At 55.6% G+C, this 21,696-nt stretch overlaps 6 protein-coding genes across 6 annotated transcripts in view; 2 read left to right on the forward strand and 4 right to left on the reverse strand.

The window, feature by feature from the left end:
- The window catches only part of POSPLADRAFT_1141902 (hypothetical protein), a gene marked incomplete at both ends in the record, with an annotated part of 1,476 nt that extends 1,198 nt beyond the window's left edge, over positions 1–278 (reverse strand). The window contains one exon of the mRNA XM_024485360.1: positions 87–278. Coding sequence (XP_024339732.1) covers positions 87–278 — 192 coding nt within the window. The remainder of the gene's footprint in view (positions 1–86) is intronic.
- Positions 279–2,562: 2,284 nt separating this feature from the next.
- Positions 2,563–2,775, reverse strand: POSPLADRAFT_1084496 (hypothetical protein; the record flags this gene model as incomplete). Its single annotated transcript, XM_024483029.1, has 1 exon — positions 2,563–2,775. A coding segment is annotated over one exon (213 nt), but the record flags the coding sequence as incomplete, so codon positions are not given.
- A 2,435-nt stretch (positions 2,776–5,210) lies between these two features.
- On the reverse strand, positions 5,211–13,017 carry POSPLADRAFT_1065958 (hypothetical protein; the record flags this gene model as incomplete). Its single annotated transcript, XM_024482023.1, has 10 exons — positions 5,211–5,494; positions 5,562–5,632; positions 5,991–6,393; positions 6,459–8,354; positions 8,406–9,936; positions 9,989–10,167; positions 10,229–10,561; positions 10,615–10,803; positions 10,860–12,745; positions 12,798–13,017. 10 exons carry the CDS (start codon positions 13,015–13,017, stop codon positions 5,459–5,461), a joined length of 6,744 nt encoding a protein of 2,247 aa, XP_024339734.1. The 3' UTR covers positions 5,211–5,458.
- A 748-nt stretch (positions 13,018–13,765) lies between these two features.
- POSPLADRAFT_1141381 (hypothetical protein) lies at positions 13,766–14,965 on the forward strand (the record flags this gene model as incomplete). The annotated part of the gene is made up of 5 exons (XM_024485295.1): positions 13,766–13,924; positions 13,975–14,133; positions 14,189–14,318; positions 14,367–14,609; positions 14,661–14,965. The coding sequence occupies 5 exons, from the start codon at positions 13,766–13,768 to the stop codon at positions 14,963–14,965; spliced, it is 996 nt and encodes a 331-aa protein (XP_024339735.1).
- A 1,903-nt stretch (positions 14,966–16,868) lies between these two features.
- POSPLADRAFT_1141814 (hypothetical protein) lies at positions 16,869–17,919 on the forward strand (the record flags this gene model as incomplete). The annotated part of the gene is made up of 2 exons (XM_024485348.1): positions 16,869–17,660; positions 17,713–17,919. 2 exons carry the CDS (start codon positions 16,869–16,871, stop codon positions 17,917–17,919), a joined length of 999 nt encoding a protein of 332 aa, XP_024339736.1.
- A 162-nt stretch (positions 17,920–18,081) lies between these two features.
- Positions 18,082–20,071, reverse strand: POSPLADRAFT_1046304 (hypothetical protein; the record flags this gene model as incomplete). Its single annotated transcript, XM_024478997.1, has 11 exons — positions 18,082–18,123; positions 18,268–18,470; positions 18,541–18,671; positions 18,727–18,833; positions 18,909–19,112; positions 19,168–19,377; positions 19,444–19,605; positions 19,661–19,719; positions 19,770–19,786; positions 19,844–19,948; positions 20,055–20,071. The coding sequence occupies 11 exons, from the start codon at positions 20,069–20,071 to the stop codon at positions 18,082–18,084; spliced, it is 1,257 nt and encodes a 418-aa protein (XP_024339737.1).
- Positions 20,072–21,696: the final 1,625 nt, after the last annotated feature.

The raw sequence follows: 21,696 nt of genomic DNA on the forward strand, positions 1-21,696 counted from the left end.
TCCCGATCGTTGGAGGGAGACACTTTTGCGGGGGCCAGCTTGATCCTACAAATGATACGACACAACAATGAGTAAGTGGACCACACGCAAATGTAATGTGCTGCTTGCCTAGGTATCGGTCTGCCACGTTGTCTTCGCCCCGTCCCGATCGTTGGAGGGAGACATTTGCTGGGGTCGTCTTCGTCCCGTCCCACAGAGGAGAGATATTTGCGGGGCTCCCTTCGCCCCATCCCGATCATTGGAGGGAGACACTTTTGCGGGGGTCTGGCATGTGGCATCGCAGGGTCCAGCGCGGCAGTGGCAAGTAGAGGGGACGAGTATGCACGATAACCATGAGACAATGAACACTGAGCTATAGGGTAAGGAAGACTGCTTACCTGGAGATGCCCATAGCGATGCACAAAGCACGGCGACAATGATGAAAGCGAGGTCGTTGGGTAGTGCCACATTGAATGAACAAAGACGACAGCGAGCTAGGTGAGTGGCACTCCAGAGGTATGATATGAGAACATACCTGACTCTGTAAGGAATACTAGACCTCCGAGATTAGTGTTCGTCATCCAGCCGTGCTTCAAGCCTTCTCAGCAGCGACGGTGTCGAATTTGTGGCGTCGACGTTGACGATGACAAAGAGAAGCAAACGAGACACGATGATCAGCAGGCAGGCCATAAATGAATAGACAAGGCGACATACCACATGCATATACCTATCAGTGAAATAAAGCTGCAATGACAGCGGCGACGTCCAACCGCGGCATGGACGACGACAAAGGCGACGACGAAGAGACAGTAGAGGAGGGAGCGAGACAATACAAGCAATGCAGGTGAGTACCTATTTCCTAGGAGGCGTAGAGGAGCGGAGGCGCACCTAATGGTGATGGTTGGAGGTCAAAGCGTCGAACTGGTAAGCGCGGAGGGAACAAGGGATTTATAGGCAGCGAGGAGTGTGGCGTTGTTTGTCTCTTGTTGAATGTCAGCCTCGCCGCGACGCGTCGGTCACGTTGTGCGTCGCGTTCGTCAGCCACGCGTGGTGTCGGCGGCGGGCGGACGGACGCTGGCTATGGCATGTTCAACATTGCCCCGATCGTCGACGTCGCCCGTCGAGCGAGATCCCGATCAGGACTGCTTGCAGAAGGTGGACACTCTTCAGCGCATCGCGCTGCGTCTGCAATTCGCCTATCCACTTCTCACAACCTCCGTGCCTCAGCCCGTCATAGGATGTCCTCACGGAATGCCAGTCGTCGATGTCGATGAAGGCCATTTACTGTGCCACCATCATCGGGGACCTGTCATTGTCAACGATCGGCGTGTGCCACGTGATCGTGTTTGTGTGGACGAGCCTGTCGCGTCGCCAGGCGGTTGATGTCGCCCAATAGCACAGACCTGAGCTAAGTAACTGTAGAAGGAAGTTGGCAGCTCCGCCTGCCGGGACCAAATGGCCACTTGCATACCGCATCTAATGAACATTCTCGGTACATTTTGATACGAGGCAGAGAACGTTCTCTCAGATGGTAATATCCGATTCATCAAGGTCGACTCCTTGTCGCTCGCTCGTTCGTTCGTGGAGCGCCCACCTTTTCTGGCCGCTCAGGCACCGACGACCGATGCGACCCGGGCAATATTATGCCTTCGTGGGCGACTTGTTCAGCTCGTATTTTATCAGGGGACACGTGTATCACAGAGAGACGACCTTCAGGTTTTAGTATCTTACCATGATCAACTCATATACTGCAAGATCGCTCATCGCTAGTATCTGTCATCCACAGACAGTCACAGCTGTGTGTAGATCATTCCTTGAATACCTCAGAGTCTCGTATAAACTTGCTGCAGCACTGGCCGTATTCCTGCAAATACTATTTGCATAACCATAGGGTGCCATGAGACTTGCGATTGAAGCTCGCCGTGTCGCCGTCGACGCTAGCGGACAATAGTAGGACTTCAGAACAGTCGACATCACCGTGTTCAAGACGAGCCCGGAATCTGCTATCATCACGTGACCGTGTCACTAGCGGAGCGCCGGACCTCGCTGCACGCGCGCCGCATCCACCACTTTACTTCGACGGACGAAACTAATCAAACGTTGTCTACTCTCGACTTGCATCTCTTGGAAGGCTTTGCATGACGGATTCCACGCTATATGCTGGTGCACGATCATTGTCTCAGGGCTGACACGTCGCCGCGGGCGTACCTCTAGGCTCTAAGGGGAATACATCTTGCATCTGCCATGCTCATGCTATGTACGCGTACCAACACAACACTGCGACGCAGCACAAAACAGGGGTCGTAAACGTCCCAGGCATGCAGTAATAATATAAGGGTAGTGTAAAAACAGTCTTGTCCTCCCAAACGTTGGTTCATCGTCGCGCGTTCGCAGTGTTGTGTCCTACACGCAGCAGAAACGAAGAGCGCACACATGCAGCTCACGGTCGCGCCGCACTCATACAGGAGGCATCACACCCTTTTCCTTCATCAGCTCGGGCATCTGCTGCACCTGCTGCATCTGCATATGCGCCTGCCCCATCGGCGGCGTCCCGCCCACGGGCGCGCTCTGGTTCTGCTGCCCGTTCCCCAGAATCTCCTCGAAGCGCCGCCGGAAGCGGTTGACGTCTCTGTCGAGCTCCACGCCGATGACGTGGCCCTTGTCGAGCAGGAACGCCTCGAGGTCGCGGATGAAGTGCTCCAGGTCGTTGCAGCGGATGAGCGAGCGCTCCGGCTCGCCCGAGCCGCGCGCGCGCGCAAGGTACGACGCGGCGAGCGTCGACATGCCGCCGAGGATGGCAACGGCGATCCCTGTCTGTGTATGCGCCGCTGTCGGTCAGCCATCATAGCTCTGTGGCGGTGGGAAGGGCGCTTACCGATCGAATGGAGCCGGACGCCGCTATGCCGGTGGTGAGCGCCCCCAGGACGACCTGGATGCCGATGCAGACGTTCAGCGCATATGCGTTCATTTGGGCTGACAGATGGAGGGGACGGCGGTAAGCATAAGTTGTTTGTCGGTCATACGACGTCAAGTAGCTGACGCGGTGCAGGGAACATGCCTTTTCTGCGCGCCTTCACTCGCTCGCCGTTGGCGTGGTCCAAAGTGGGCTTGAGTCGATCATACAGCTTCTTCTCCCGCATCTGCACGGATCTGCGTCAGTGGCGGACTCGCGCACCGTGCAGTGCGGCACACTCACCGAGCTGAAGGACATGCCGGCATCGGACATGCGCTTCTCTGCCTCGTCCTCTTGCAGGACAGGCGCCGCGCCGTAATCCAGATTCGACACGCGCGACCGTACGTGCTCGGGGCTCGCCATGCCAAAGTGCATCTGAGAGGCGGCCCGTGGTACCCGTGGTGCCGGGTAGCGCGTATCGTAGCTCATCCCGCGCGCGAGCGCAGGAAGCGCGACGCCGGGTGCGTACCCGTTACCGCCGCCATAGCCGTTGCTGTATGCAGGACCGCCATACGGGGCGCCATCGTCGTATCGCCCGCTGTGGATGCTGCCGTGTGCACGACGTTCCGAGCGCTGCCGCTGTTGCGGCAGCAACTGCCCCTGCTCGTCTAATAGGTGCCTATCCAGAGAGGGTGTCCGAGTAGGCGGATGCGATGGGCCTGCGAAGTTCGTCGTGATGGGAGCAGGGGAGAGGGCGACTACGGGGGCAGGCGCGGCAATGGTGATGGCTGGGGCAGGCGCAGCTACCGGCGACGGCCGAGCCTCGATCTGCTGGGGAGGCGTGCTGGGGACCGAGCGGGAAGGGGGCTCGGGACGCTGGGAAGGCTCGGGAGAGGGCATTGCGCTGGGTCCAGGCGCGTCGACGGGGGTCATGGGCGATGTTGTAAGCTCGGCGGGCTCGTCCTCGTGGGCGTCGTGTGGGCCGTGCGCGGTGTCGGGTGCACTGTGGGTGGGCGAGGGCGAGGGGGGCGGGGGGAGGGCACGCTCGTCGAGGCTGGAGGCCATGGCTTTTGGGCTAGTCGGGCGGCGTGCAGGGAACGCAGGACGAGAAGCACGTCGAGGGACGCGAGAGCCGGTATGAATGCATAAGAGGATCTTCTGGGGCCCGTTAAGGTTCACTGATGCGCGGCTGCAGTGAGAGGAACGGCCGGTAGCCTGCGTTGCATCTGACAAAGTGGGTATGTACACCGCGATTCCATTCCATCTGCCAGGTGCGGGGCGTCTGCGGCCATGCGGGGCGGGGCCTGCGATCAGGATGGCCTGAGCATGCCCTGAACCTGGGGCCGCGCTGGCGTCGCGGAGGCAAATGCAGTCCGTGCGGGTGTCTCAGATGGTGCCAGTTTCGACGACTTCGTTTGACATGTGCGTGCGCTTGCAAGAACCCTCGCGCTGCAGCTCGTCTACTTCACACTGCGGGGATCCACCGCGCCAGGCGGATTGCGGACGCATCTGCGCGTAATAGTCGGTCGTTGCGCCGTAATTGTTGGTGCGCCGCGTCTCCTCCATTGGACACGCTCTGGTGCATTCACGCATGGAAGCCGGATGTACAGGTACCAGATGTGGCAAAGACAGATCGTCGATTGAGAGTGATCGAGTCGGGCGTCTCGCGATCCCACGGCTGACGGCTCGATTTGTATGGCATGCCGCCTCGGCGCGCGAGAACCACTATATGTTGACCACAGTTCTAGACCTCCAGTAGCAAATTGCCGGGTGGTCGTCGAAAATGCACGGCTTGGGTCTGGTGGCATTCCATAATCCTCTCTGGCCATTCCCAACGATTGGTGGAACAGGAGCTCAAGGACGATGCACACGACCTGTGCATACCAGGTGGCAATGTCCAGCTCTCTGCGCTTTTCCCTGCCGAAACCAAGCTCATCGGTGCAAAGCGACATGCCTTTACGATCCACTATTAAAGTGGGTGTTCGCAGGGGTCCTCGATATGCCCTCGGCATCCCCCGAAACGAGACTACTTATTCCCATACTATTTCTTTGACGGGGAGACCGACAGTGTGGCGGCGAATCGGGGGATGGATCCTCCGACGTGCACCAATACAGAAGCCAGTCAACGAGCACCTTAAAAGACTGCAATTGTGCTGCGCGAGAGCCTTAGGGCACTGCCGCGTCACAGTAGACAAATCAATCCGTCGTATCAAACACCCGAATCAGATTGACTCCGGAGCCGTCAGTCGCAATGTGGTCCACAAATGAAACGCGCAATACTGCCTACTGTGGAGTGCTACGGCGTGGTGCGGGGCTTCTGCGTCCATAACATGTTCGCGAGATGATGCAACACATGACAATTGGCTATCGCTACATACGACATTTTCGTGTTTCGCTCGATGACTCTACGTACGTACGGTGTTGGTGGTGCAGGCATTATCAGCTGGCTAGTATACATTTGTGGTTGTGGCTTCCTCATGGCCCGATGCTCCCTAGATTGTCTTTTGATGCTTTCAAGCTCTCATGAGCTTCCATGTGCTGCCTCCGTGCTGCCGGAGAACAACTTGGGTATTTTTAGTGGGCCGCTCAGCCCATGACGCTCGCAAGGAGAGCCATACGGATCTAGATACACAGGCGCCCCGGTCAGCCGTCGTCGTTACGCTGCGCAATGGCGAACAAGGTTACGTACAAACAAGCCATAGCGCATCTGTCGGAAGTAGACCGCACGCCTAGAATCGAAGTCCACCTCTGGGTCGATTTCTGCGAAAGGAGTCATGCGTCAGCATCGCCGCTTGGTATGTGTCGCAACTCGGACAATTTGATAATGGAACGGGCGAGTCGCGCCACGACAGGTAACAGTGAAGCCACCCGATGAGGGATCGGGTGACGGCCTTTCGCAAAGGGCCAGGTCTCATCTTCTCATCTCCACCCCGCGCCGGAGGATGGGGGCCCGCCGGGCGGCAAAGCTTGACTATCGTGGCCAGGCTTAGTGGTAGATACACCTCCGCAAATGGCCCCAGCACTGCCGGCGTCTCCCGCTACGGAGTTCGCCCAATGCGGCATGCGCGCACATTTGGACATTCCACCACTCAAAGCAGCAGACGGACCAGCCACTCACCATTGACCCTCGGCAGCGGATGCATCACGATCATGTCTTCCTTCGCGCGCGCGAGCAGCGCGTGGTCGATCCGGTAGCCGTCCTTGACCGTGGCCCACTCCGCCTCGTCCTTGAAGCGCTCCTTCTGCAGCCGCGTCACGTACAGCACGTCCGTGTCGCCGAGCACCTCCTCGAGCGACTCGCACACGCGCACCTGCGCGCCCGCGCGCCGCGCCGCGGACACGACACCCGCGGGCATCGCCAGCGCGGGCGGCGACACGAAGTTGAGCCGCACCGAGTACAGGCAGAGGAGCGTCACCAGGCTGTGCACCGTGCGCCCGTTCTTGAGGTCGCCGACGAGTGTGATCGTACGCCCGTTGACCGTGCCCAGCTCCGAGCGGATCGTATACACGTCCAGGAGCGCCTGTCATGTCAGTGCGGCGTTAGCGTTAGCAGGGCGCTCGTCGCGAGGGAAAGAAGCCTACGTGCCTGGGTGGGGTGCTCGCCGATGCCGTCACCCGCGTTGATGATCGGGACAGGTGAGAACTTGGCGGCCAGCTGCGAGCTGCCGACGTCGGGGTGCCGGATGACGATGGCGTCTGCGTAGCACCCGAGCGTGCGGATCGTGTCGGGCAGCGTCTCGCCCTTGAGGACGGACGACGCGTCGACGTCGACGTTGATGACCTGGCCGCCGCAGCGCTTCATCGCGGCGTCGAAGGACGAGTGGGTGCGCGTCGACGGCTCGTAGAACACCGTGCAGAGGACCTTGCCCTTCAGCACGTCGAGCGTGCCGTTGCGCTCGACCTGCAGCTGCATCTCGTGCGCGAGCGAGAAAAGATCGTGCATGTCCCGGTGCGTAAACTGCTTCACGGTGAGAATGTGCTTGCGGTGGTAGGCGGGGTGCGGCGTCAGGTGCGTGATGGCGTGCGGAGCGACCGTCGGCCCGTACTGAGGTGCGATCGTGGATGATGAGATCGCCATGGTCGCCGGGGGAGCCTGCGCTGCGACTGCTGCATCGGGTGCCTTGCCGCCGACATCTGGCCTTGGTCCAGAAACAGACAGTCTGCGCTCGGCAGATGGGTGCACAATCATCGCACTGGAGATGTCCCTTCCATGCGGCGCTGACGTGACTTCGCCGTCGAGGAAGACGGTCTGCCCTTGGACAAGCACCCTGTCCACGGCACCATTGATGACGGTGCCCTCCAGTGGAGACCAGCATCCAGCATTGTTTCGGAATGGCGCCTTGCGCCCAGTGATGACCTCGACGCTGGTTTGGCTCTGATCGGGGAGGCCAAAGATCCGGACGGGGTTGTCGTGCAGACGTTGACGGATCTGTTCCAGGGTCAGGCGACCAGTGGCGACCGCGTTCAAGAGGAGAGGCAGCGCCTCCTCAACTCCAGATGCCGCCGAGGCATCCTTACCCAGTTCGCGTGCAAGCTGGTAGGGAACTGTACCGATCGAGAATGCGTCGACGACATCCAAGCGTTGCCAGAGCGCCTTCTGGTCATCCGCCGAGGGCAAGCAGGTCACACCAGGGAAGTCCGCGCGAGAATAGAATAGTGAATAGACGGACACATCGCAGGTGACCTTGAGTTGCTTGGCCTTGCTGAGCGAGATGAGCAGCAGGTCCTCTTTGCTCTGCACATTAGTGACATGCAGGCTCCGGTTATGAAGCCCGGCGACAAGCAGCACGGGGGCCAGGTCAGCGCCCTTTGCATCCGTGATGATGGGCTTGTCAATTGGCCACGAGGAGAAGTGTTCTGCGACCACTGACACTTGACCATCTGCCTCGTTGTAATGGAAGGGGATAAAGAGCGCCTTGACATCAGCTTCCGTTTCTTCATCTAAGGATTTGACGTTGCTGCCCGTTGCGGTGATGCTCAATGCATAGTTGCAGTATGCAGAGCCGGCCACGTTGGCGCGCGCACGTCCCAGGGACGCCGCGTCGACTATCTTGTCGTCTTGACCGGCCGGCAAAACAAGAGAGCTCACGAATCCGCCGCTAATGGAAGCCTTCGTCGCATCGGAGAGATCAAGGCTTCCCGGGATCGTGAGATGAGGTACAAAAGCCGCAATGTTGACGAAGCCGGGGAACGCGTGCGTGTCGTGAGACGTCTTCGCGTCAACCGGGGATACTTCCAATGGAAGTCGGCGGAACAATGCTTCAAAGAGGAGCTTCGCAACCTTGACGTTCGTGATCAAGGGCACAGCGAAGTCGACTGCCATACGGCGCGTGCGGTAGCCCTTGCTGGCGTAGCTCGCGGGCCGGCGGTAGTGGTTCTTCGACGGCAGGTTGATGTACATATCAATGAGGTTGTTCGCAAGATGCTGCGTGAGCGAATACTCCGACTTTTGTTCGCTGTCCTCTCCCAGGGTCTCCAAGTACTACGTGCATAGCGTGAGAACATGCAATGCGTGACAGGTCAGCGCACTTACCTTGCAAGGGACGTTGTGTTCAGTGAGAAAGTCCGCTGTTCCGGAGGTCGCGAAAATATTGTAACCCGCTGCATGCAGCTTCTGGACCGAGGGAAGTATTTCGAGCTTCTCCTTGTAGCTGCCGATTGAGAACAGTATGTTCTTTTTCGGCAAGACGATACCAGTAGAAATGAGAGCTTTCACATAGGCCTCGTACTTGTCCTTGCCGAAACAGGCGACCTCGCCTGTGGAGGCCATCTCTACGCCGAGAACGGGGTCCGCTCCCGACAGTCGACTGAAACTAAACTGCGGTACCTTCACACCGACGTAATCCGTGGGAAGCCCGATGTACGGATAAGGCTCGACAGGCAAATCCAACATCGCCTTCGTAGCCATCTCGATCGCATCGACACCTGTGACCTTGGATACGAAAGGAAATGAGCGAGCCGCACGGAGGTTGCACTCTATGACCTTGATTTCGTTGTTCTTGGCAATGAATTGGATATTGAACGGTCCTGTAACGTTGAGCGCATTTCCAATCTTCGCAGTGGCCTCCTCAATTTGACGCACGGTCTCTGGATCAAGATCCTGCGGTGGGTGAATGAGGGTGGCGTCACCCGAGTGCACGCCCGCGTTCTCGACATGCTCTGAGATGTAGTGCATGATCATTGTGCCGCCTTTGGCCACGGCATCCATCTCGATCTCCTTCGCCCCCTCGATGTATTTCGAAATGACGACAGGGTGTTCTCGTGACACTGCGGTCGCCTGGGAGAGATAGCTAGATAGATCGTTCTCACTGAACACCACGTTCATGGCCGCACCGGAGAGAACGTATGAGGGCCTGACGAGGACCGGGTATCCGACCTTCTCACAGAATGCATGTGCCTCGTCGTAACTGGATAGCTCCTTCCACGAAGGTTGGTCGACGCCTATTTCATCAAGAAGACGCGAAAACTTGAACCTGTTCTCTGCTGTGTCGATCATCTCCGGCGACGTTCCGTAGATCTTGACATTCTGGCGATACAATGGAAGGGCAATGTTGTTTGGCATCTGGCCACCCATTGAGAGGATGACTCCCCTGGAGGACTCCGTGTCGTAGATGTCCAAAATAGTCTCCAGGCTGATGTTTTCGAAATAGAGACGGTCGGCCTCATCGTAGTCAGTACTGACTGTTTCAGGATTGTAGTTGACCATGACCGTGGGTAGCCCGTTCTCCCGCAGCGTGCGGATAGCACGAACGGCACACCAATCAAACTCGACAGAGGAACCAATGCGGTAGACTCCGGAGCCAAGTACCATGACGCCGCGATCGTCGAATGTCACGTCATGCTCGACAGCGTTGTAAGTGGTATAGAGGTAGTTGGTGTAGGCGGGGAACTCTGCGGCAACAGTGTCGATTTGCTTGACAAAGGGCATGACACCGTACTCCTGGCGAAGGCGCCGGACCGCAAGTTCTGTGGAGTTCATGCAAACGGCTAATTGGCGATCCGAGAAGCCAAGCTGCTTCGCTTGTCGAAGCATCACGTTACCGATATTCGATACAGTGCATGTTCTGAGCGATACAATTAGACACATAAGTGGTGGCAAAATTATTTAAAACGTACGTTAATTGCTTCTCCATGTGGTGAATCGACTGCAGCTGTGTCAGGAACCACTTGTCAATGTTGGTCATTTTCCAGATCTTGTCGACGCTGTAGCCGCGGTAGAATGCCGCAGCAATGGCAAAGATACGCTTGTCCGTTGGGTTCATGAGCTCCTCGTCAATATCTTCGAGGAGGTCGTTCTATAATCAGATACCAGTGTCAGAATCTCAGGATGCTCAAATACAAACTGCATTCTCTGACCTTCGCAAACCCGAGGAATTGGTCGTCAATCGCACGGATAGCCTTCTGTATGGTCTCTTGGAATGTGCGACCAATGCTCATGACTTCTCCGACACTCTTCATGCTACTACTCAGGAGGCTGCTGACGCGGCTGAACTTCTTGAGATCCCAGCGAGGAATCTTGACGACAACGTAGTCCAAGCTGGGCTCGAAGCACGCGCTCGTGACCTTCGTAACCGAGTTCTTGATCTCGTTGAGGGGGATACCAAGACCAAGCTTCGCGGCAATGAAGGCGAGAGGATAGCCGGTAGCTTTTGACGCCAAAGCGGACGAACGGGACAGTCGAGCGTTCACCTGAAGACCATAGTGAGTATACGAAAGGGTATCAATGATAGGCCGGAACTGACCTCAATGATGCAGTACTCGCGGGAAGTCGGGTTAAGTGCGTACTGAATATTGCACTCTCCTACCACTCCGAGGTGACGGATGACGTTGATGGCTGTCGTCCTAAGCATATTGTAGTCGGCATCCGAAAGTGTTTGTGAAGGAGCTACAACGATGGAGTCGCCCGTATGAATGCCCAGCGGGTCAAAGTTCTGCGCGTCCAGACTGAGCACGCAGAAGGAGGAAGAACGAAGCATATCGAACTGACCTCCATGTTACAGACCGTGATGCAGTTGTCCCGGCAATCTCGCACAACTTCGTATTCAATCTCCTTCCAGCCCTTCATGCTTTTCTCGACGAGCACCTGAGGACTTGTAGCGAACGCCTTGCTGCAAAGGGCCTTCAGCTGCTTCTCGTCCTGCGCAAAGCCAGATCCAAGACCACCCAGTGCATATGCTGCGCGCACGATAACAGGATATCCAATTGTGTTTGCGGCCACAACAGCCTCGTCCAACGTCGTCGCAGTGTCCGACTGCGCGCAGCGCTCGCCGATATCAGCCATCGCGCTTGCAAACAGCTGGCGGTCCTCTGTCGTGATGATCGTGTCGATGGGCGTGCCGAGCACCTTCACGCCGAGCGCCTCGAACTCGTCCTTCATCTTCACGCCGACATTGAGAGCGGTCTGCCCACCGAAAGTCACGTAGATACCATCTGGCTTCTCGTATTTGATAATCTTGCGCACGAACTCAGGCGTGACCGGTAGGAAATACACCTTATCAGCCAGGCCGCGCGAGGTCGCAATCGTTGCAATGTTTGGATTGACCAGGATCGTGTAGATGCCCTCCTCCTTGAGTGCCTTGAGCGCCTGTGAGCCAGAGTAGTCGAACTCGCCTGCTTGGCCGATCGACAGACCGCCCGAACCGAGTACGAGCACCTTCTGTACGTTCGCACGTGGTACACGCTTTTCGTTCTCCTCCTTCAGGCCGCCTGGCATAGAGATGGGGACAAGCGTACGCGTCGTCGCGCAGTCAATGATGTTCTGGATAAACACATCGAACAGGAACTCTGTATCGCGAGGTCCAGGCGTTGACTCTGGGTGAAACTGCACGGAGAAGAACGGCTTGTCAACGCAATAGATGCCTTCGTTGCTGCCGTCATTCGCGTTCTTGAACAGCTCTTTCCAGCCTTCCGGCAGCGTGTCCGTATTGACCTGGAATCCGTGGTTCTGGCTCGTGATGTAGCACCGCCCACTCAGCGCGTCAGTACACGGAATGTTGTGACCGCGATTACCGTACTTCATCTTCGATGTCGACGCGCCGGCTGCGAGCGCGAGCAGCTGGTGACCCAGACAAATACCAAAGATCGGCCTGTCTGCTTTTTCCATGGCCGTGGCAAGGCGAACGATCGTAGGCTCGACCATGGTCGGGTCTCCCGGCCCGTTCGATACGAACAGTCCATCGAACGGCTCTTCCGATTCTGCAATGTAGTCGTAGTCCCAGGGGACGACCTTGAGCTCCACACCACGATGCGTGAAGCACCGGATCTGGTTGTACTTCATGCCTACGTCGACTGCGACCACGCGGAGCGGTCGGTCTTCGACAGGGTGCATGCGGGGAGCTATCACCGGCTTGTACACCTTTGGCGACGCGGTGGACACGACCGCAACCAGGTTGTCCTGATTCGGGTCGCGGAGCGGCACATCGATGTATTCTTCGCGCCAGTTAGCGCTACTTGACAAGCTGCCCGGCGAAGCCGCGCGCGACGCGGGCTGGGAGTTGGGCACTAGCGCACGCCCAGCAACTACATGCGGATCGAGTCGCTTCGCCAAGACCCTCCCGAGCATGGAGCCCTGCTCTCGGATTTTTTTCGTGAGTACACGTGTGTCCACACCGTAGATGGCGGGCACACCACTCTCCTTGAGCCATGCCCCGAGCGAAGAGCTGGCGAGGAAGTGGCTGAAATATTCTGAATAGTAGCCAACTACGACGGCCGCGACGTGAATGCGGGAAGACTCGAAGTCCGGCGGCAGGTCCTCGATCGAGTCCGAACTCGGGCGCACAGGAACGCCGTAGTTGCCGATAAGAGGGTACGTCAAAATCAGAATTTGTCCCTCGTATGACGGGTCGGTCAGAGACTCCGTGTACCCGACCATACCTAGCAGGGAACATGATAAGACTTCGACTCGAATAATGTTTGATGTACTGACCTGTCTGGAAGACGCATTCCCCCGCAATGCTCTTTCCCTCCGCGCCAAAGCTGATCCCGCGAAACGCGGAACCATCAGCTAGTTCTAGTACCGCGTCCATGTTCGACGACGAGGGAATGGTTGGCGGCGCAGGTAGTCCGTGTGGATAGTTGCTCGCCGCACGCGCAAGGACCGGTCGGACAGTGTCCGTTTTCGCTGCTGGGGGGTTCGATAATGCCATTTTCGTTGGATCTGATTTGGTGGGTCTCTTCCTCTTCGCTCGCTTTGCCAGAGACCGACCTGCCGAAAAGCGAGTGAAGAGGAAGAGAAAAAGAAAATTGGTCTGCCCGCTTGCGTCAAGTACACAGATCACGTGCTGGAACCAAGTGAGACCTAACCCATTTTTAGGGTTTTGGGGCCACTCGAATAAGACATCATGCCAAACATGCGTCAAACTTGTGATACACGCATTGTCCTGACATACATGCCAAGGCCATACAAGAGTCCTGTATCCTAGATCGCGTTGCTAACCATATACGGCAGTCGATCCATACTTGGAATCACGCTTGCCTTTGTGTCACCTTACCATTTATAGCTACCATGATATTGAAATCGACTGAACGGGGATAGCCGGGCGCCTGTGTGCGTCCAAGGTCATACGTCTGAAGAGCTCTGGGCTGCTTTCATTGAGAGTCGAAATATCTCTGCTCACACCACTCGCAAAAGGACAAGCTGGACAATACTCACGCGGCGGCCGAGAACGCGTGAAAACAACTCCAGATAGTCCCAGACCACGTGTCGAGGCTTACCTGGTGGCAATATTACGTAATATTCCCAGGTACTGAAATATTCTGCCCCTACAATCGTACCACCAGCGCGACGTATATATCTGTGGGAGCTGGCAACGGTCTCCTCTCAGTCTGCGTCTTTCCTTTCCCCGTGAGGACGCCTCATCAGCTGCAAGTTGTTCTTATTCTCCTCGCGGCACGATGAACTCGACGGCACCTTTGTACCAGTCGGCCGACGTGTTGTATGCCAACACCGACTTCAGTAAACTTAACTGGGTGGAGACTCAATGGGCAGCTTGGTATATGTGGATCGGCAACCCTGTCATTGCGACGGGTCTCATGAGTTTTCTACTTCATGAGGTACGGTGAATTGATGTCAGTGTCCGTAACACTCTGACCTTGCCGTGTAGATTGTCTACTTCGGTCGTTGTATTCCTTGGATCATCATAGACTCAATACCATACTTCCGCAAGTGGAAGCTGCAGCCCAACAAGGTTCCGACGGCAAAGGAGCAATGGGAGTGCACAAAACTCGTTCTGTATTCGCATTTCACCATCGAGCTTCCCATGGTGAGTTGGTGCTTGGCTATGTATCATCGGCACTAACCTTCACCATGTCCTGTAGATCTGGTTCTTCCACCCAATGGCTGAGATGTTCGAAATGTCGACATGGCAGGTTCCGTTCCCGTCGCTGAAGATCATGGGCCCACAAATTGCGTTCTTCTTCGTGTTCGAGGACATGTTCCACTTCTTTGGTATGTGCCGCCTATGTTCTGTGAGCATCTTGTTGACATCCGCATTAGCCCACCAAGCGCTGCACTGGGGTCCGCTGTACAAGCACATCCACAAAATCCACCACAAGTACTCTGCGCCGTTCGGTCTGGCTGCGGAGTACGCGCACCCTGCTGAGGTCATGATCCTGGGCACGGGTACCATTGCTGGACCTTTGCTCTACTGCTTCTTCGCGCGCAACTTGCACATCTTCACCATGTATGTGTGGATTACGCTGCGTCTGTTCCAGGCCGTCGATGCGCACAGTGGTTATGGTATGTCCGGGCACGTGTATAGATTAGCTTCATTGCTGACAATTTCCGCAGATTTCCCCTGGTCGTTGCAGCACATCCTACCCTTCTGGTCTGGTGCTGAGCACCACGACTTCCACCACATGGCGTTCGTGAACAACTTCTCGACGTCCTTCCGGTGGTGCGACCGCTTGTTTGGCACCGACGATAAGTACCGGCAATACCGCGCACGCGTCGCAGCCATGAAGAAGGCGGGCGTGAGTAGCGAGGAATTCGCTAAAATGGAGACGCAGATGATCGCCGAGGTTGAGGCTGAGGGTGTGAAGGCGGAGGCACAGGCGGAGGCGTACCGATACGGCAGCAAGACGAAGACGGCATAATGCGCCCACGGCTCTAGATGCACACGCTCTCACCGCTTATGATATATACCTGTTATACCGTATAATTGTCTCACGAACTCTCATTTCAGAACATTGATTACGCATGGTGGCTGTCCTCTAAACTATTGCCGTAATTGCAAAGTGAATGCTCCTGCAGAATAAGATCAGGTGCTGGTATGGTTGAATGGTTTTCTGACTTCAGAAATTTGGTGGAGTGTGCAGCGTGCTATTTCGCAGCCAGTACTAACATTACTGACGGTCAGTTTTACTTTTACCTCAGGCTTAATATGCATGCTTCTGAATCTCGGTGTTGCTAAGATCTGCCGGTTGTGATCGCGCTCGAATGAGCTCGACCAAGATCGCCCGGTAAACAACGCGATGTTCTCCTGCGTAAGACTCAGAGCACTTCGTCGATTGCGGCATGGCTTCACCCTGACTGGCGCGCGGAGTTCTGTCATTCTCGATAAGACAGACACACTCACGGCAGGTGTGTATGTCCGTACGACCCCAGCCAATCTTATTAGTCTGTACGTTTTGCTCGGCCATCGTTCAACGGAGAAGAAAGAAGTTGGTGAGGCTTTCGCGCTGCCTGCCTCGACACCCACATCCAGCTTTTTATCACTCTGAAAGCTCGCATTTGGTGGTGGGTGAGCTGTCTTCCGTTGTAGTCCGAGAATCTGATTACAGTATCGCTACAGCGATATGTAGTCTGTGTATTCCATGTTCTCTCGACATCAAGCTGTCGGATTGCTCACACATATTGGCGTGAAGAATCTGCTTGTTGGCATTGCCGCATGCTTGCGTCTAAGAGAAAGATGACGTCAAAAGCGAAATCGCTTCTATACATCATACATCATGATTGGCGGGTCCGCGGTCATTATGATGGGTACCAAGATTCCGCGTTTCCTCTAGCTCCACGCGCTTCACAGACCATGCGGAGATTCATCGCGCGTGACAGCGACGACCGCGACGGCAGCGATGAGGACGATGACAACGCGCACGTCTCTGGCATATGGTCCAGCGCTCGTGGCGTCCATGAGCGGTGTGCAAAATCCTGCGAGTCTATCTCAATTTTACTCACGACATCGAGTCCCGCGAATGCGCCCCCCCCCCCCCCGGCGCATTCTATTCCTGTGAGACGACAACGTGGATTATGTTGCCCGCCTCTTCGAGGAGCATCCCCCCACCCAGGTGCCGTTACCTGATTTCACGGGCGGGCTTCGAAACGGCTACCTCAGGTTGCTGACTTTCACCCAATAAACGAGGCTAACAGAGTTCATATAAGAGAACGATACTTCAATGCAAGCTAAGTGTACCAGAAGACGTACCAGAAGACCCGGTACCGCAGTGGGTATAAAGCCTCGAGCCTGATAGAATTTTAGTAGTACTACGATGGCGTTCCTCGTACGACGGTACGCGCGGTACACACAGTTAACAGATCCATACATTCTCAACCCCTCAGACTGCATACTTCAAGTTGTCGCGTCTCAGGGCCGTTGCCACATTATCTGTGGTATTCATGCATGCATGGACAGCCCAGCCGACTATCTACAAATTATAAGCACAGAGTCATATCCGTTCGACCGACCACAGGCTGTCGTATCCCACCTTCGCGCTACGGGACGTGCCTGAGCTGCGATTTCATAACGAGCTAGCACTCCAGGAGGCTGATAGGCAAGCGAATCATCGCATGAATATTCTAGTGTCTCGAGTGGACTGAGAGCGAATACAGTACAGTACTTGCCATTTCAGTATGAGCGGCAGACTGGCACGTGGAAACTCGATTGTTCGTTACAAACTGCCACTAGTACCCAGACTGCAACGCTCGGACATTCCTCAAATCCCCCATCCCTGAGTAGCTCTCAGAACTACACAAAACTCAGGAAGTTGCACGCTGCTTGCCATGCTGCTGTCTCCGCCATTACCTGTCGAGCTACTTGAGCTCATCGTCGAGCACCTTCCTCAGCGCGACATCCCATCTGTTCTCAGGGCAAACAGCCTGTTTCATGATATTTCAGTACGCGTTCTGTACCGCGACATTCTAGAGATGTCCCCACTCAAATGCGTTACTTGTCTCTCCACCCTCGCATCCAAGCCGACCCATGCACGGTTCGTGCAACGCCTACAGATCGACTGGTCAGGCCACAAGGTTATCGGGACCTTGCTCCGCTTGTTGCAGCGCGCGTTGCAGCAAGTCAAGTCACTGAGGCATCTCTCGCTCGAGCTATCGTCTCAGGACAATCAGTTCAACTTCTCATGGCTGTTCTCTGGGGTCCAGTTCTCCCTACACACACTGGCAACCTCCGCGCGCTGCGATGGTGCCCTTGCGGAGTTCCTGGAGACGCAGCCTCTGATTCACGAACTCTCCCTGCGTGGATTTCAGACGAGCATGCCTTTCATTCTGTCGCCCTCCGCTCTACCCCGCCTCACGTCCGTCCGGTCCGTGCACGCCGGCATACCCGTGCTGGAACAGGTCATACGGGGACGGCCCGTCGAGGCCGTATCTATTTCTTTGTTCGCAGAAGATGGCTACGCGATACTGGACACGGTCCGGTCGTCGAGCAGACCCATCAAGCGTATCACCGTCATGGCGTTGGACAACAGACAGCCATCCAAGCTACTGTTGGAAATGTCCGAGCGCTTTCCACAACTGGAGGCGCTTCATGTCGTAGTGCTTCTAGCGTTTTACGATCATGTAAGTCTTATCGCACCATGTCCTTTGCGATGGCTGACGCGGAGTCGCATAGCAAACCCTCCTCACATTCGCCCCCTTCCTGTCCAGATTCGCCCACCTGCGTTATGTTACATTCGTGGCTGGCTTCGGCGCCCGCTTCGACGAGGAGGGAGAAATAGTCAAACAATGGCACAAGTCGTGCCCAACACTCAAGACCATCATTTTGCCCAAGGGGCAGGTGTGGTTTGAGCGTGACGGGAAATGGACCTGCTCGCTTTGACGAGTATGAATGATTGGCAATTCCGCCGTCTCCTACAATCCGTTCGTCCGTCTCATGGAAATGTTGCCTATCCTCAAGAACCGTTGTATTCACTATCGGCTTGCGCCCGTATCGTATGTCGTCTTTTTATTCCCCTCCCCTCGTATGAACTTGCATTCAGCATCATGTACATTTTGACAACGCGTATTCTAGCAGACTAGTTACCTACACAAAGCAGTGGAAGACGGTACAATGCCATAAGCATAGATGTATAATTAGCATCCTTTAAGCAATCGGGGCCACATCGTCCTGACAGCAAGAAAGTAAAGGTTAGCCCTGCGCGATCGGTCCCAATATGTTCAGGCCTACCGTGCGGGTGAACGTAAGCATGTGACACGCTAGGTAGCCCTTTAAAAAGCCCGCCTCCGCATACGCGAACTGGTACTCCCACTTGCGCATGAAGATCGCAAACTGCACGTCATCCTTGAGCGCGGGATGTTCCATTGCGATGACGTCCTGGCGCAGGTTGGCCTTCAGACGGCGACCCCACGTCCGGAGGGTACGCGGGTAGTCTGTATGTATAGAAAGCCAGTACGTCCAACAGTCAGTGTTTCTGTCGGGTGATAATGAGCCGGGACGCACGTGCAGCGTGATTCTCGACGCGGTTAAGAGTGAAGCGGCCTTGTGCCGCGGTGAGGGCGGCATTCGCCAGCACCGTTGCGCTCGGGAGGCACGCACCGGGCCACATATACTTTCGCATGAAATCCACCGCTCTACACCGAAGGATGTGGAGTCAGGAACTGCGCCACGGCCCCACTTGGCACTCACTGGTAATCGCTGTATCGCCCCTCGGGGAAAGTGGAGGAGGTAACCACCGCAGTCGCATTCCGTGGCTTAAGCGCAAAATCCACTAGCTTGAAGTAGGTGGGGTAGTACTGGAGGAAGAACGCAAAATCAGCTTCCATTTTTTCGCGTTGCCGACTTCCTCGCTTATGAAGCCGATGTAGTACCTTGGGGCCGACATGCTCGAGCATTTCGATGCTGACGAACGCGTCGAACGCGTTCTCGAATTCGGCGGGTATGTCGCGGTAGTCCAACAAATGGACACGAATGCGGTCCTCCAGGCCCGCCACCCTAATGCGCTCCTCCGCGAGGGCCTTTTGCTCCTTTGACAAGGTGAGGGTGTCGACCTCGCAACCGAAGCTTTGCGCTGCCTGCGAATCCCAAGACTATAAGTCTCGCTCATAAATAACCGCTGGTCAATCACACCTCTATAGCAAGTCCGCCCCAGCCAGAGCCAAACTCGAGAATGCGATGTCCGGGCTGCACTCGTGCCTGGCGTAGGATATGATGCAGCTTCCGGCGCTGAGCACACTCGAGGTCGGCGGCCGTTGGGCCAGCGACTAAGTCGCCGGCGACGCCACTTTCCTCCTCGCTCCAGAGCGCGCAGGAGTACATCATTTCCTTGCTTAGGAACGCCTGCAGATACGGCAGGCCATTTGTGTGTCAGCGAGGGAAACCCGGAACAAGTGGGGTCGGACGCACCTGAAAGAGCGTGTTTGATTGGTCGTAGGACGCGATAGCGTTCATCCGGGCATTGAGGCGGGACTGGCCGATGTATGCATTAGATACACTCGTCGCCAGCGCTGTCATGCGTGAGAAGATGGACGACACCGCAGTGACTCCGGATAGGTTGTCGATAAAGAGCTATGCACATAGCCAGTCAACACTGACGACAAATTGAAAGAAAAAAGATTTTCACTTCAAGGATTGCGGTGAGGTCGTCGACCTCAATCTCGCCCATCATGTAGGCCTCGCTGACTGTACGGTATGATTATGCAAGACCTAGAGATAGTAGCTATGGCACTGACAGCCGAGACCTCCAGACCTGTACTTCAATGTCAGCTACTTTGAGATAATAGATAAAACATTCCGTAATACTCACGTCAATACGCGCAACCAAAACCGCTCATCCCGGACGGCCAGACCAATACTTGTATCACTCTTGTCACGGGTACCGATCAACGTGGTTTGCTCTCCCTCAGTAATTCTGATTGCGCCAATCTGGATTGAATGCTGGAGGGTTGTGATAATAGATGATCGAGCTTCATACTTATGAGACAATGAAGCAGGCTGGAGATGCGCAGGGTGCTCACCGAAAGAATAAATCCATGAACGAAATCCAGAAGTGTCGAAGCTAGGGAATAGTATCCAATGGTCGATCGAGGGTGGGGTGGAATGACTATAGTGCGAGGAGAGCATATTGTTCGTGTGCTGCGACGCCGGATATCCTGGGATGCTTCATGCTTGGCCTGTTTATATACCGTCGGCACACATGGTCACGTTTCCAGTCTTGCAGGAAGGCAGACTATGATGTGGCAGCACCATGGCGCGCGCACCCTCATATGATCCGAGGTGCGGAGTGATGGTCAAGTAAGGTGTTGCAAGAAAGCTGGGTGGCCGGACGGTAGAACCTGAAGAACCCATGTCTCTTCCCGCTCGATGTCCAACCAAATGGCACATTATGATTAAGATGCCAGCCGATAATTCGGCCATCAAAACGTGAAATGAGATTGGGCGGTGTTCGCGAGGTAGTTGGAGACACTGTTGAATAGAAGGTGGAGAACGGATACGCATGACTATCCTGCGGTATCTGCGTGTGATGAGTGTCAGGGTCGACGGTATACATCCGACTACATATGGCACCTTGTACCCAGGCTTGTACTCCGTAGTGTCAGAGCTGGACGCTGCGATAACACGTCGACTATAGCAGATGATCACAATCTTGCGAACTGATGGCCGCCTGTCCAAACTGCGCAGGTCGGCGATGGTGGGTGGCATCTGGTGGGATTCCGCTAGACAGACGGCATCCCAGATCCGTAGCGTGGTCCCAATCTACACATAGACAGAAGGCGACACCTTTTGCGCGTTCCTCTGCCATATGATCGATCAACAATAAGCGTTGTGAAATAATGGTGCGCGTAGAAACATACCGCGGTGATACTCTGTCCCCAAGGGTATTGACCGGCACTTTGTACAAAGCGAGCGAATCGCCATCGCCCTCAAGCATCATTAATTTCACTCGAAGGAATATCTTTCTCTAGAGCCTTACGGCCGTGTCGTCAACAACAGGGCCTCATGCTCCCGATGCTTACCCCGGATGGCATCCAATTTCCCTTAGAGAAAGGTTATTTGACGTGCAATTTGGATGCAGAAGTCGTGCTTTAACCCCTGGAGATTAGATTCGAGGTCCAAGAATCATCGAGATGTGGCGTTGCATGCACGAGAATCCTGCCAGTACAGATCACCGGGGTGCGCGCCAATACCATTGGTCGCGCCCGACGACGCACAAAATCTTCATACTTCCCTCCGGGCTCGTAACCCTTCGAGAGAATGCCGTGTTCATCGCGCATGGGAGTGTTAATCGACGAGCGTGACGCCGGCGACTTGGCGTGCACGCACCAACACGGCGACCAGATATTTGCGTGCAGGGTGCCTTCCCGCAGGGTCTGTACGGTTTGCGGATGCAAATTGGACTTTGAATCTGATCCGTTATGTAAGTCCGTGCCGTTTGGCAGAAGAAAAACGCCAGAGGGTGGCGGATGGGCGGGAATGGATGAGGTAAGTTTGAACAATCGTGCGAGGCAAGAGCGGAGCGCGGAAACAACGTTTGCAATACTTGATCTGGCCCGGTGGAAGGTAGTCTGCGTTGCTAACGATATGCAGACATGGATGTCAGTCGATCCATATCTAGGGGTCCCCCTTCCAGATGTAAGAATGTAAAGTATAAACCCGTCG

The sequence above is a fragment of the Postia placenta genome (genome assembly GCF_002117355.1).
Source record: "Postia placenta MAD-698-R-SB12 unplaced genomic scaffold POSPLAscaffold_6, whole genome shotgun sequence".
In the NCBI taxonomy this organism is placed as follows: domain Eukaryota; kingdom Fungi; phylum Basidiomycota; class Agaricomycetes; order Polyporales; family Adustoporiaceae; genus Rhodonia; species Rhodonia placenta.